The sequence below is a fragment of the Taeniopygia guttata genome, chromosome Z (genome assembly GCF_048771995.1).
Source record: "Taeniopygia guttata chromosome Z, bTaeGut7.mat, whole genome shotgun sequence".
Classification (NCBI taxonomy): domain Eukaryota; kingdom Metazoa; phylum Chordata; class Aves; order Passeriformes; family Estrildidae; genus Taeniopygia; species Taeniopygia guttata.
The window spans coordinates 34,912,581-34,927,783 of record NC_133063.1 but is presented as its reverse complement, the minus strand read 5'-3'; the positions used below and the strand labels follow the sequence as shown (position 1 = coordinate 34,927,783).

The 15,203-nt window shown below is 35.5% G+C and overlaps 1 protein-coding gene across 2 annotated transcripts in view; it reads left to right on the top strand.

Annotated features, from left to right (window-relative positions):
• Positions 1-15,203, top strand: part of KCNN2 (potassium calcium-activated channel subfamily N member 2) — a 103,701-nt gene that overhangs the window by 34,773 nt on the left and 53,725 nt on the right. For both annotated transcript variants that reach the window (XM_030257479.4, XM_072922339.1), the window contains one exon: positions 12,027-12,168. In XM_030257479.4, coding sequence (XP_030113339.3) covers positions 12,027-12,168 — 142 coding nt within the window. The remainder of the gene's footprint in view (positions 1-12,026; positions 12,169-15,203) is intronic.

Below are 15,203 nucleotides of genomic sequence, written 5' to 3'. Positions count from 1 at the left end.
CAAGCATCTACAGTTCAGTGTCTAGCTTTTCTTTTCCAAACCAAATATGCTGAGGTCTCAAACTTGTTTATTCTTTAATGTTATGGACTTTTGCTAGTGGAATTTGACCTTCAAGTGTCTTTGACCTTCAAGAAAGTTTTCATTACTCATTTAAAATGACTGGGGGAGAAAACCCCAAATAATTACTTCTTTTTGCTACTTTTTGCATTGCTTTCAAGTTATAATTTCAGATACTTTTTATGAAGCAGGGCAGCTGAAACAGTTAAAATTTCATAAAAGTTGTAGCTCTCCAGTCACACTTGGAGTTCTTAAAAATGCTTGTGATTCTTTTATTTAACTGGATTGAGTTTTTCTTGTATTTGCAAAGTCTTGCAAGTCAAACAAGTGAGTGGAGGAGGCTGAATAGCTCCCTAAGAGCACCATTCTTGCTAGAAAAAGACCTGCTTGTGCATATTACACTTTCTCTGTATTTGTCCCATCAGTGAACTCATCTCATCTCTAGGGTTAAGAAAGCACTGTAAATTAGATTTCAAGTTTCTTTAACATTTCATCTTGCAGCATGTTTTTGTAATTTAATGCTAATTATGTTGACAACCTTTATGAAGCATTCAACACTCTGAAAAATGAATTATTAGTAACAGTTTAAATTAAATCTAGTAGTCCTAACAAGCCATTATAGTTACAGACAGCAGTCCCAAAGTTGAATATTCTCATTGTGTACATCTTTATGTACATGTGCTTGCCTGTCTAAATCTTGACCAAGGAACTGAGTTGAAGCATGAAATCACATTGATAACTCACATATCTACTGTATGATTGCCATAGAATTTGCCAGTGGTGTAAACAATAGGCAGTAGATAACTTCTGGTTTATTAAAAGACTCTTCCAACATGTTTTACATATAGACTCTAAGACACATGCTTCAAGTGTAGATAATGCAAAAGGTAAGTTCTATTGCCACACAAACCAGAGTTCTCCCCTCCATTAAAAACAGAGTGAAAATATGTGGGGATTTTTTTCTAAAAATGTCATCTGCTCAAGTTCCTTCAGAGCACAGAATTTCATTCTTTCTTCAGTGCTTCACTGAAAGCAGTTAAAATGCAGTCAGAAAGTCTTGAATGAAGACCAAAATATTGGGCAACAAAATGGTTTTGGTAAAAAAAAAATATATCATTAGAAAGTGTTCTGTCATGTTCATAGTCTTCAGAGAAAATAGTACAAGATCCTTTGTTTTTGGTAAATGTTTGTCATTAAAATGAGGATTATCACTACAAAAGTTATCCTATCCTGAAAGCAAATGGCAAACAAACTGAAAATGCGAGTTTTTTTGCCTGACAAGCAAAATGTCAAATTTTACTCTTTTTAGTGGCTAAGGAGGGGGACAAAACCACGAGGTTCAGACTACATATAATCTCATACTGGCAGTATAACAGAATTTGGTGACAACATGTCAAGGCCTAAAACAGAGCAAAGAAAACCATAATTGCATCTAGCATAGTTAACATATTATGGTGAAGGTCTCTTAAGCCTTTTCTTTTTGGTTGCATTTAGATGGGCAACACATCTGTCTTTTAATGTGACACTGCAGAGGTCTGTATAAGCAAATGAGGGTGATGTTCCTTTATTACCACGCCAGAGTATAGCACTACATGTCGCCCTATTAAATTTTTTCTAGCCTATCTGAAGTTATGCTATTCTCTCGATTTGCATTTCCCTTGAAGACCTTGTGGCAGAAGTTGATCCTGTGGCTGGTCTGTGCACACAGACAGCCTGCTGTACAACATATGGTGACAGAGTCACAAGAATGTCTTCCATGTAGATCAGCTTTCTCAGTCCTTGTAAATGACCTTCTTTACGTTAATCACAAAAATTTACCCCAAAGTATTTTCCTAGCCTTATAATTGTTTTACGAAGAGAACAAAATTTCAGAAGAGAGAGCCCTGGGTTTTTTTCCTTAAATATTTACAATCTCATCCTGAAGTTTAATAGGTAAAAAAGTGGGAAAATTTTTTACAAGTGCTTTCTTTGTTTCTTTTCCCATACAGGATTCCATATTTATGTTTTTATGCTTCAGTACATTAAATGTGTAGTCCCCACTACTTTGCTAATGAACTGTTAGTGAGATCTGGTACTACTTTCAGCTGACTCTCAAAAGTATATAGACTTTGGGTTTGGAATTGTCATTAGAAATATTCAGTAAAATCTGTTTATTCAAGCAGTGACTTACAGAAGCTAAACTGGAAATACAAGCATTCCTTGTTATAAAAGAAATTAAAATATAATCAATAATAAGCTCAACATGGCTGATTTAAGTTAAACATATAGCTGCAGCAGTGTACCTGAGACAAAGTGTTAAACTGGCCCCCATTTCTGAGTAACTCAATGAAATTTGCACTGGCTGCAGGCTTCTGCTCTGATCTAAACAAACTAAATTCTGTCTAGATTTTTAAAAATGTTTACTTGTAAGGTGCTGTCCTATTTAAACCAATTTTATTCTCCAGTTTATCCAGAACATACATTTTGATGAATCCAGTATTCTGTTTTCAAAAGGAAAGGGAATTGGCATTTTATTTTATTTTATTTTATTTTATTTTATTTTATTTTATTTTATTTTATTTTTTTATTTTAGTCATCTGTTCCCAATGTCCATTGCATTAGAGAACTTGCCTATGTTGGTAAAATATGCAAATATGATATCCTATCGAAATTTGGACAAAAAACCCTCCAAACCAGCAGGCTTTATGACCATGAGCTTGTACTTAATTTCTTTTTATAGGAGTTAATACATCAACTACAGAACTAATAAATTTTGTGATGATAAATTAATTCCATTAGTGAAAAATTCATTCAGAGTGCTCTGTTTGTCAGAAATCTTTTTGAAGAATTCAGCATAATCTTTGCTATATAATTTTATGTCCTCCTGTTTTCTCCCTCCATAAAAGGCTAATTTTTACCTAGTTCTGCTGTTTCATGTCAGAAAAAAAGGTCTGTTTCATTTAAAGTCTGTAGTGATTAATTCTGTTTCTACATTCTAAAACTTTATTTCTAAAGTTTTGCTTCAGAAAACTAATTCATAATCTTTAGATAGCAATTGATTCTGATAATCTCAATTAAAAAAAAAACAACTTTCCTCTTTCTGTGAGGGGTTTAGGTATAAAATAGTAATGGGGTATTTCCAGAAGAATGGAAAATGCAAGATAAGGGAAAATTTTAGAAGGGTTAGAATTAGTTGCCAGTGAATATAATGAATGATTCACAGACAGCTCATTAAGAAACCCTCTGATTTTGAATGATTCATATTTCTATCATAACACAGCTTTAGCCAGTTTTTGCAAACTCAAAAAATTAAAGCAAAGCAAAGTTTAAAAGTAAAATTCCTTCTTTTTGTATTAACAAATTTTAGTGATTAGACGTTTTGAAAAATATGGGTGTAAGTAAATATGCAGGCATATCTTTTAAAATAAGATTAAAAAGTACTGAAAAGCAGGAGTTTTCCCTCAATCTTGCTTATCTCACTTCAGTTTCCTTATTTAATTTTTCATCTATTTTAATATCACATTAACTGCATATTTATAGTAGCTTATTTCACTGAACAATTTATGATAAAGATAACATATAGAACTACAGAAGGAGCAGCTCTTGGATATTTCGGGTTTTATTTCTAATAGTCAGTGTGTTTGCAGTCACTGTCCTTTTTGGATTACTTGTTGAATTTTGCTTTCAAAGCAGAGTTAATGTTTACTCAAAATGTAGCATGTCAAGGATTTTAACATACATATTCCTTTTATCAGCTCTGTCTCAGGCTTTTAAACAGTATGTCTTTCCACTGGGTTAAAGAGCCATTTAAAAATTGATTTTAAACTCAATTAGCTTCAAAAACATATTCTTAGATACTTTGACAGTCTGTATACTAACAGGTAGAAGAGTGAGATGACGATGCTGATGTAAATCAGCTTTTTGCTTAAGAGGAGCCTGGCAACAAGTTCACTCCCATGGTCAGTGTTCTCCTCACTAAGCTGCTAAAGTAACAAAAGGGTGTCAACTACGCATTTTGCCTGTGCTTTGTGGAAAGCCTGAAGCTTGTTCACTAAGAATTTTTTCCATGTCGTTTCACGTATGGGTGCCGATACATTTAAGAGGCTATTTTGCTTCTTTGGGATATGCCACCGTTTTTGGCAAAGTGAAAAATTTTGGAGTTATACAATTTTTTCATGTCTAATTTAAAAGAATTGTTTTTAAACATCCTTGTCATTAGAGAGGACTTGGAATTCATCAGGTTTTAGTCAGAGCTTTGGGCATACAGGCTAATCAAACTGGGAAGTTGGAAGCTGAGAACTAGCAAGGTGAAGGCCACCAAAATAATCATCAGCTGTAACAAAAAATCTTAACTTCATCCAAAGAGTCTGTCAGAGAGCTATAAAAAAATAAAATGTGATATTTAATTTCAAAAAAAATGAGGCCAAAAATGCTATGCCAGTAAAGTATTTTATGCTGTGACCAGTTGTGCTTTGCATTGAAAAAGGTACTAGTGTGTTTTTTGTGAAGACCAAAAAGTGACATGTGATCATGGAATTGTGGAGCACATTGTAATACATGTGGAAAAGTCCATGAGTAGGGATACTTATTCATACCATGCTGTTTTGGTGTTGATTGCTATTCTCAATCCAGCAACTAACACCAACCATTAGAGCCTGATTTTGCCTCTTAAAGCTTGAGTAATGTGATGCATGCTTCATTACTCAGCAGAGTCTGGGTGTGTATAGAGGTATAGTGAAAGGATAGAGAGTTGAGTTTTTAAAAGCTAAAAGCACTCCTTTGAAATGTGCAAACTCTGTTTATTAGTGACAGAATATTATCAAATGTAAAGAAACAAGAGCTGAAAAAGCTGAATTCCTGAGCCTGCTCTACAACATTAAGATAGATCTTTCAGAAAGGAAGACATTCTGAACATAATAAAATGTGTTAGTCCAAATACTTAAGATTAAGTAGAATTTTGTACAAAGAATAATTAATGTAAGTTTTTAGAAATGAGACAAATCAGTCATGGAACCTATGTGACAGCTGCTACTGTTAGTCCCAGTTTTCACCTCTGAGAGACAAAGGTACTCCTACATGCCTTACTTTCTGTTCCATTGTGCACATTTAACTTTATTAAAATGAGCTATTTTTATGCACAGTGAACCTAAGTGTTTATCAAAACAGTCAGATTAAATGTTTAAAAAACACATCTGTAGTCAAAGCTCAAGACATTTTGTACAGCTTTCCAAAAGCTTTAGGATTATTCTTTATTCTGCTGAGTCACAAGTCACAACTTCAGTTATGCCACTGCAGGAACAAAATAGCTTGAAACTGCTGAAAAGAACACAGTGGGAGTAAGAATAGGACTGTACTGGGGGATAAGTACCAAAACTGGAGCTTGAAGAGAGGTAGGTGTGTTTCTTAATTGAAGTAAGAAGAAATTCTCCTTAAATACTCTGGAAACTTCAATAAGACACATTGGTTTTTGCACATAGTCAAGACTTTCTGAAGCAGTTACCACTTTATTTGCAGGATTACTTTTTGATGCATTATTTCTGAGCTCTCCTATCTTTACTTCTATTCTTTCAAGTGGTTTGCTACCTGTCACAAATTTAAAGGTTTCCCAATTTCCCAATTCTTACAGAATTGATTCAACAGATTCTCTTTAACATTCTTAACAGTATTATTGAAAGCAGTTAAAAAAAAAAAAAAAAAGTCAGGTACTTTTAAGGAGATTCAGCAGCTTTTTTGTTGTAACTGAATGGCTTATCTTGGAAAGATGGAAGATCTTCCCATCTACTGCAGCTGTAGACAGGTATACTGATTTAGCACAGCATTATCTCCCTACATCACCATTGAAGACAAGGCCTCCACCAGTGGAGGACAAATAAAAGCTTGGAACCCTTATTAAATTGGCAATTAATCCTTATTTCTCTACTGATGGGTTATCTGTTGCTCAAGCATTGATGGGTGGGTATCTGACAGAGGCTATGTGTAATTCTATGTTTTCACCTTTATATTTAAACTATAGTTTGTATTAAAAATAATGGTACAATTTCTTAAAACATACTATCTCACCTATATGATTTTGTGTTGATTTTTCTCCCCAGTGTCCTTTTGTTTTCTTTTGGAATATTTTTCATTCCTCTTAGCAAATAAGATGGTAATTACATAGAATATGTCACATTTCTTTGTTTTATTAGCTTTTCATAAGTAACCTGAAAATGGTCTTAGCAGAAAATTCATGAATGTTTTTGACTGTGGCAGAAGTAACCCAATCAGCTGACTCTTACCCATTATTTTTGATTGGGTTCACAACTGCTACTTTTGTGAGTCAGTCTGTTTGAAATGCAAGCATTTATTGTGGTGTTTTGAACTTTCATTAAGCAGTTATTGTGACAAGAACATTTTTGCTGCTCGTCATAAATATTTGGGGGACATCAACAGAAGTGTTAGAAAAAAGCTGAGGAGCAGCATACATTTTTCCAAGCTGCCCTTCTGATCCTAAACCCAAGACAGGCAGAATTTCTTCCATTGACTTAATCATATTTGGAGTCAGCCCCACAGTTCCTTCCATGTGCTATTAGGGATTTCATTTTTCCTTTCTTTTAAACGGGAGGAAGGGAGAAGGAGTACAAAGACATCTCTGCTGTCATCACAGATAAAATGCTGCTTACTGACTATTTAACTAAGACTAGAAAGACAGTTAATAACAGAATGGTCGGATACTGTGGGGGAACTCTATTAGGTGGTTAGATCAATCCGTTTCTCAACAGAGCCTTGACAAATTTCTGAATTACTGGGATAAGCCTGTTTCCAGCTCTTAATAGTCTAAAAGATTTTAACATTTGGCAAGGAAAAACTCAGCCTAAGTTGCCATTGCCAGGGCTTTCTTCTTGATTATGGTAAAAGCAGTCCATTTTCTTCCCTACAGAAATGGTCATCTTTTCAATCATTTTTAGTTCTCTCCTTGACTTGTTCAAGGAGGCAAAACCAAGAATAGCAAAGTTATCAGAGACTGTTCATGGAAGCAAGAGTCCCTGAATTGAAACTGCTGTGTGAATTAATGCATCAGTGGTCAAACTTAATGTTATACTTGATTACTTCTTATTAATCTCTTTTTAAGATGAATTTGTCTTAGATGTCCAGTGAGTCGTTTCCCAGGTCTCCTAGATTGCTGCGGATTGCTGCGGGATCTGGGACCTCAGGAACGCCTCGATGTTCGTAGAAAGAGATGAGTCTTCCACCAGGCGGGTGTCTCTCAAAGGGCTTTATTTCTGAGGGCTTCAGGAAGGGAAGGTGAGGAGGGTAGCAAAGGGACACAGCCACTCAGAGGGGTAGCCAGCTCTGAGAGCCCGGAACCAGGGGCGGGGCAGGGTTTATAACAGTAGCAGGGAAGGAGGGTCCGGGTACAGAGCATCCAACCGGGTAAGGGCTTGAGGGTGGAGTCAAAGGAGAGTGACATGGCAACGGCCAACCGGGATAGAGGGAAGGAGTGGTTTTGGGGGAGGAACCAATGGGGGTACAAAGAACTTAGAACTTTCTGGAATAAAGGGAAGGAGTACAAAATGATTGACATGAACAGGGGGAAGGGATAACAGATAACTGACAACTCGGGAGGCGGGAAACTACACATCTGTGGCCTCCCATGGTAAAGCAGGGAGGTCACCAACCACACCCCCTCCCACAGTCCAGATGTGAATCTGTGATAATTATGTGCAGCTAAAAAGCAGATGTTCTACCAATTAAATTAAACCTCATCACATACAAACAGGGAAGGGAAGCAATACTGAAAATCATGACACCAATAGTAAAAGCAGAAGGAGACTGCTGTTTGATAAAAATGTTGAAATATTTCTTTGACAAAGAAGGCCACTGCAGTATTGTCGCCTGAAGAATATATTTCTATTTTTCTGAGATGAGTTGTAAAACTCCCACTCAGTTTGGCTTGAGAAGGAATTGAGCCATGCTATTTTTCCACAAATATAATCATTCAGCTATTTTTGGTTTAAATACAGTGGTGTCAAGACTTATATATGCTGATTGGGGAGAACTGGATAGTGGTGTTTCACAGGGTGATGATTGCCTGGTGAATAGTGTGTTCCAGCTGCAGCACTGCCTGCCTGTTGACATATGTCTTATTAGAAAAGAAGTGTGATAAATAATTCTTATGCCTGTGTGACTTCAGCCAGTGATTTTTGTACACTGCAGGAACACATAGCTTTTCTAAATGACCCTTTATTCAGCAGCTGTGTGAGACTGGGTGTAATCAAGAAAATCAAACTGTATATAGATGCAGTTTTAATACAGTTAAATACTAGCTCTTATCCTCAAGTGATTCATGATCTTTCTTATACAACTTTTTATTGAATAATGGGCTTTAAATATTTACATGAATATATTTGCCATGACTAATTTAAAAATAATTTTTAAAACCCTTTATATAAGTAAGAATTAATGACAAAAAATAATCATTTTGGAATTTGGTTGCTAATGACAAGATTCTGCTTTGTGTGAAACACTTCACTGAAAGGAAATCTTTGTTTCTATTTCTTTAATTCTGAGCTTTCAGGTTTCCTAGTTTTTCATGGTAAAGTGTTTTCCTCTTGCATTTCAGAAGTTTCAGATGTAGAGTGAAGGGATATTCAACTACAGTTGAATATTGCAATGTGTTACACCCAAGCTGTCTTTCACAGTCCAGCTGGAATGAGGAGAAGTTTGCAGTGGCTTATGATTACTGACAGTGAGCAAGACAGCTCTGCTCCAGTGCTGGTGTGGTTGGCTTTTCTGCTCTCTATAATGTCCACTGAAATTGGCTCTACTGGGGAAAATCTCAATGGTGAAGTGAAAGATACAGTTGTGGGAATGGCTTTTATGAGGTCTTCTGCTGACTTGTAGTGCCACACATTAGAGATGCTCTCATAGAAAAACATAAGAATGTTTAAATTCTGCTGTGACTATTTTGCTATTCCCTGCATAAATTGAGACATTTACTCTTTGATGCTGGGATAACTTCGAAAACATGTCTAAAGGCAGTGGGTTGATTTCTTTCCCCTTCCTCAAAACAAAGCAATTTTAAATACCTGTGATGCTAATTTTTAGCCATTTCCGTGACTGCACAAATAAGATTCAGCAATACTACTTTCTTAAGATACTGCTTTTCCTGCTTTGATACAGATGTAATAATATTTTTTTACCTGATTGTGGACACAAGGTAGCAGAAGACTGTCCTGGCTTTGCTGGTTCAGGCTTGAGTCCCAGGTGATAGTGGTGACTAGTGACTTAGTAAAGTACTAAGGAAAGTACAGGAAATTTATGCTGACACAGATGTAATCTTATAAAAATCCAAAGCATGTGGACAAGTACCAGAACTGCTAACCACAGAGATTCAACAATCTGAAGTGAGATTACAAAATACATGAGACAAGATTAAACCACCTTCTTAAAAATGTGGCAAAGAAATTATAGGATACTCTTATCATGGATACTCTTTTATACTGTCTTCATTGTACTTACAGATTTTTAACCTGAGAAGTCAGTCCTTCAACTCTCCATGTACAGTTTCAAGAGAATAAGGTTGTTGGTTTTGTTTTAATATTAAAATAGAAAAATTATGTAATTCACGTGCTTTACTGTGCTTGAGCAGTTGCAGCAATAGGGAGGACATGAAATGGCCTTTGTTTCTTAATGACAGTAAATTCATTAATAAGTACTGGTGATGATTTTTGAATTAAGCATACAACATTTGATTGCTGAGGTATAGCCTTACAGTCATAACTAGGTGAAATCCCCTGAGTAGGAAATCCAGGAAGCCTGACCTGACAAGATGGAAACATTTAAACAGGTCCTTGAATTGTGCTACCAAATATTGATATACGTGGCTTTAATAGTTAATCTAGGGAACCTTTATTGTCTCCATGTCTCAAATAAAACTTGAAAGACTTCTGCTGTGTCTTTTAAAATTTATGTCAACTTTTTTAAAGAACTTATGTGTAGGTTGGCTTGTATGTTTTCTTACATGGGTAAAGGAGGATAAGTGGATAAAGGCTCCCATTATCCCTTCCCCATGTCGTTCGAGACTTAAGAAAGTAGTTTTGATATTCCTTATGCATTATTTATTTCTGGAATTTAGTGAGTTGTCTTTGAATGTTCTGTTTTCAGTCATATGAAACATGGTTTTTGGTTCAAAATCCAAAGGGAGACATTAAAGAAATGTATTTTAAATATTTATGTGGGCATTTATTAATATTTGCCTGAAATGCTAACGTTAGAAGGTGTTGTAACTTTAGTACCCTTCTGTGAAGCTCATCCAGACCCTATGGATCATATCTCTTACTTGGTACTCTGTAGGGATTAGCATGATAGGTACGCAGGCTTTCTTCTTGCCTCCTGGATGGGACAACTGTGTTTCTCTCTCTGTATCCATATATTTATTTCAGGGCTGTTACTTGCTACTTTTGTAAAGTGGAGACTAAAATCCCTAACATTTAGAGCAGTCTAGAAAAATAAACAATGTCAGATTGTGTTTTGCTATATGCAAAGCTCTGTGGTCATTTTTACTCTTTTTGCTGTTGTGGTTATCATTGTTTATGTCCTCAGGACCTCCCAATGTGGGCTTGTACTACATTTTTCTAGGTTTTGTTCTAGGCAAAACAGAAAAACTTGCATAAAGTATATGAGAGACAACACTGGCACCAGGAGAGAGGAAATCCAGAGGAAGTGTGGAACAGACTTGATCAGAGTGATTGCTGTGGTTTCTGGTAGTCAGAGTTTTATATTGTAGTAAGCATCAGAACATAGGTGGGACTTTGAAGACAGTATTTTGCAGAAATTTATGGTGAATATCTTAAAAGTGTGAGAACAGGAAATTTCCTGTGTGCTTGCTTTGCATTCTTGGTCTGTCACAGAGAATGCAGTCCAGAAAGGAAGGAACAGAAACAGTTATTTCAGTTGTGGGAAGCAGGTTGTTTATGGATTTGTGAATAAATTAAATGACCCTGTGTGACCCTCTGTGAGACACAGATTTACGGACTGGCTAAAATAATACTTTTGGGGAATCTAACAGCATTTGGTTAACCTAAGGCTTCACAGCAGCTGCAGGGGTGATTGCAACCTTGAGTCTGCAGTAGCTGCAGATCTCTATGGCAAAGCTGGCCTGTCCAGGAAGCAAAATTCCACCCTACTTTATCCTATTAGGCATCTTTTTTCCCACCATAGGATGGGTGGTGACAACAGGTTTTTAAATGTAAAATGTATCTTCACCTTCTATTTGGTATGTATGTAATGTAAAGATAAGATTATTAATCTGAACTTGGCAGGTTTTGGAAGGGAAATATGAACATATTCTACTATAATACTGTAACTAAGTCGAGAAATGTCACATCATGAAATTTCACATTATAGCTGACTAAACACTAAAGGGATTTTTTGCTATATTTAAGGTAAACATCTTTTGATGATGAGAAATACAATGGCATACTTTTTTATTTACCTTGTACTTGTAGAAGGAGAGGGAAGACCATATGTTGTCTAAGTCAGCATTTGTTAGTTTAGGATTGTATTTCTGATCATAAAGTTGCATTCAGGCCAAGGAGGTGAAGATGTACTCTGCTGTCTGGTTGTGCACACAACCTGTTCTGACTCTCATATTTGCCTCAGACCACAGCAATTGTGGTATTCTGGTGTCTTATGCTACTGCAGATTATTACCAGGACTTGTACCCTTGGTGAAGAGATTATGTTAAAAACAAAGAGATTTCTGCCACTTCACCATAATAACCAAATACTGAATTATAAACCATTTCTACTACTGGTATTATTTTCATACCTTCTGATTCATTGCTGCTCATTTAATTGTATTTGAATTATATTTATTTACTTACAGCTGTTTTTAAAATGAGATTGTATACAAAAATGGTTGTATGGACCAGTTAATGCATTTTTTTTTTATGAGAGAACAATAGTTTAACAAATGTTTTCATAGTAAAGAAATTGTTTTCTTCTTTTCAGATACCATGATCAACAGGATGTTACTAGCAATTTCCTTGGAGCAATGTGGTTGATTTCAATAACTTTTCTATCCATTGGATATGGGGATATGGTACCAAATACATACTGTGGAAAAGGGGTCTGTTTACTTACTGGAATCATGGTAAGTGAATTTGTTAATTGAATATGAGATTTTGTTTGCTGTCAATTAATTTGAAATTAAGCCCAAAACTTTTGGTAGTCATAAAGAAATATTTATCTCCTGTCTTGTTTATTGTATACTTAATCAGCCAATACCCATAGTCTTTCATTCCTACTAATGCAATGGAGTTTTCTTCTTCAGGCAAAAATTTACTAGCTGTGTAATGAAATATGGAGAAACAATTTTCACCCTGACATAATTCATGGCTTCAGAAATCTCAGTAAAATCTTCCATTAAATGTTAAGGTATCATATCATCTTTGGGCATGTGTAATTGGAGCAGTATTAATAATGGATCTTCAGTTACGAATTTTTTTTCTTAAAATTAATCACAAAGAGACATAATGGTAGCTAAACTCTTAAAATTCTTTTGTTGGAGGATAGTTTTCTACTTTATTTCTTACAAGTCGAATAACATATTATTCATAGCAGTCCGTTGCTTTAAGAGGAATTATGTTATGCAATTTGCACAGTAAGACCTTTTGCTACCATTGATGCCATGCAGCAGTTGTTAGGTCATGTATGTTCAATATATATTTATAAATTGTATTTCATGCCTGGTTTTAATTTTTTGTACTGCACCATTTGGTCAAAGTTAGGCTGGGAGTAAGGCAATGTATTGTAATGCTGGGAAAATTTAGGCATGTCTACAGTAAATTAGATGTAAACAAATTCTGGACTCTTATTTGTACCAACTTCTGTGTAAATGTCCCTGTGAATGAATGTCATATATGTATTGTATGCAACAATAAGATACAAACTTGCTTCTGAATTTTTGCCATTGATTATAAGCAATGCAATCCCAATATCTGCCTTTGCTAAAACTGCTATATTGAGATTATGGCTGAAAGCAAATGGTATCAAAGCATTGCCCCTGTTGAGCAGATAGGTCAATAGAATATTTGTTTATAAAACCTGATAGGTTTCAGTTTATTGACCTTTATTGTTAAAGACTGATAAAGATTTCTAGTATATTTTGCAAAGGGCAGTAAATGCATATCTCCTTAAATACAGAGTTTGCAGTGGAGTTGAAAGGTACAGGCTAAAAGCAGAGGAATGACTCACAGGGCTTTTTTTAAAGGCTGTTGGCTGAGCTCAAATCTGCCATCTTCTGGGGTATTTGCCTTTCCTCCTTTCTGTGTTGGATATTGATGCCAGAGAAAATTATATGTGGTCATAAATTCACTGGGAAAAGGGGTAGAGAAGCAGTGTTTATTGCCACCTTGCAGGGCAGAGATTGCAGAATGAGGACAGAACCCTCATACAAAGTCACTTCCACTGCTTCAATGGAAAACTCAAGTATGGATTTATACATACCATTTACCCACATTGGCATCTCTTTTTCACAACTGTCAGACTTGTAAAATGTATGGATGATATCTTCATGTCTCTGATTAGGTTTTTTAGTGATTATAAATTCTGCAGCTGCTTTGGAAGAGCAAAGGCTCCAATCAGGATGTCATGGTAATGAATTTAGGATAAACATCTTCAGAGACAGAAAGCATTCTTAAAAAAAACAAGCCAAGTGGCTGCTGTCGTATGATAGGTAAAACAATAGAAAGCTTAACCACTAATTAAATTTAAATAATATTTGAGACAAAAAAAAACATGGAGCAATGAGAAGAAGTCAGATGTTGGAATTACTCTGGGTTTTTTGAGGCTTGTGTTTTGTTTTGTTATGTTTTGTTTTTATAAAGGACCTGAGGAATATGAAGTATGGTACAGTAAATATAATAATGAACTCTCTTCTAATCTAACCTGTAATATCAAAAAGCTTACAGGTCTTGAATATCATTCTTTAAAACCAATTACTCTTCTGAAACTTGTACAGTAACTAATTAATATTTGTTGTGGAAAATATAAAATCCTTAAAGGACAGACCTAGTGATTTTTATTTCAATAGAAGCAATCGATGATCTAATTAAAAGACACATAAAGGTAATTGTTGAATGGATGTAGTAAAATAAAACCATATTTTTGGTTTTAAGAGGTAAATGTAATTCCCTAGCGTCTGAAGCAGCAAATGCAATGGATTAGTGTGATCAATGCCAAATACTGCTGAGTGTTTGTTTTTGGGTAAGGTCCCTATTAAAAAGGATGGAAGGGGGAATAAATAGAAATACTTGTGAATACAAGAGTAGATACACAGACAACTGAAGGGTTAATATTGGCTTTGTGGAACTGGTGGCACAAGGAAGCCTACTTTGGTGTCTTGATTGCTGTGAAGCAAAAACCCTATCTTCCCACTTCTGCCTCAGGAATTGCTTTCTGTGCAATGGAAATGGGGGTGCTCAGGCTGAATTCTGCCTGGTACTCCAGCCTGGGAAGGGGACTTTGTGCAGTCTGCTGGTGGCATCAAATTGTGTTGGTGATTGAAATTTTAACTACTTCTGTCTTGAGTCACTGGGGTCAAGTGACATCTTTTAAACAGTACAAATGCACACTGATGGAAAAGAGAGGTATCTTTACACATACTCAGATTACACCAAAAGGAAAAATGTGTTTAGAATTGTTGAGAGTAAGATAGCAAAGAAGTTTGATTAATGTATTAGAGAAATTGGGAAAAAAAATCAAAACAAAACAAAAAACCAAAAAGCCCAAACCAAAAACAAACAAACAAACAAACAAACAAACAAATGAGAACCAAAATGAAAAAGAAGAACAATTTACATTTTGATCTTGTGAAGCACTTAAATATTTAATAAAAATACTGACACGGCATGTTACAAAGAAGGGCAAATGCAGAGATGTTTTCAGTCAAGCAAGTGAAACTGAACTAGATGCCTCAACTCAATTAGCAATCTGTGTTTTTCCAATGAGACTTTACTAGGCAGCAGTAGCAGGCTGTGGGCCAGGTGGACTATAAATCCAGAGCAAATGCAGAGGATGCGCACATTACATAGGTCTACAATAGTGTATTGGATGGATACATATATAGCTGCTGTGATTGTTCTCAGAATCACAGAGAGAGAAAGAGGATAAAGAGGAAATAGGGAG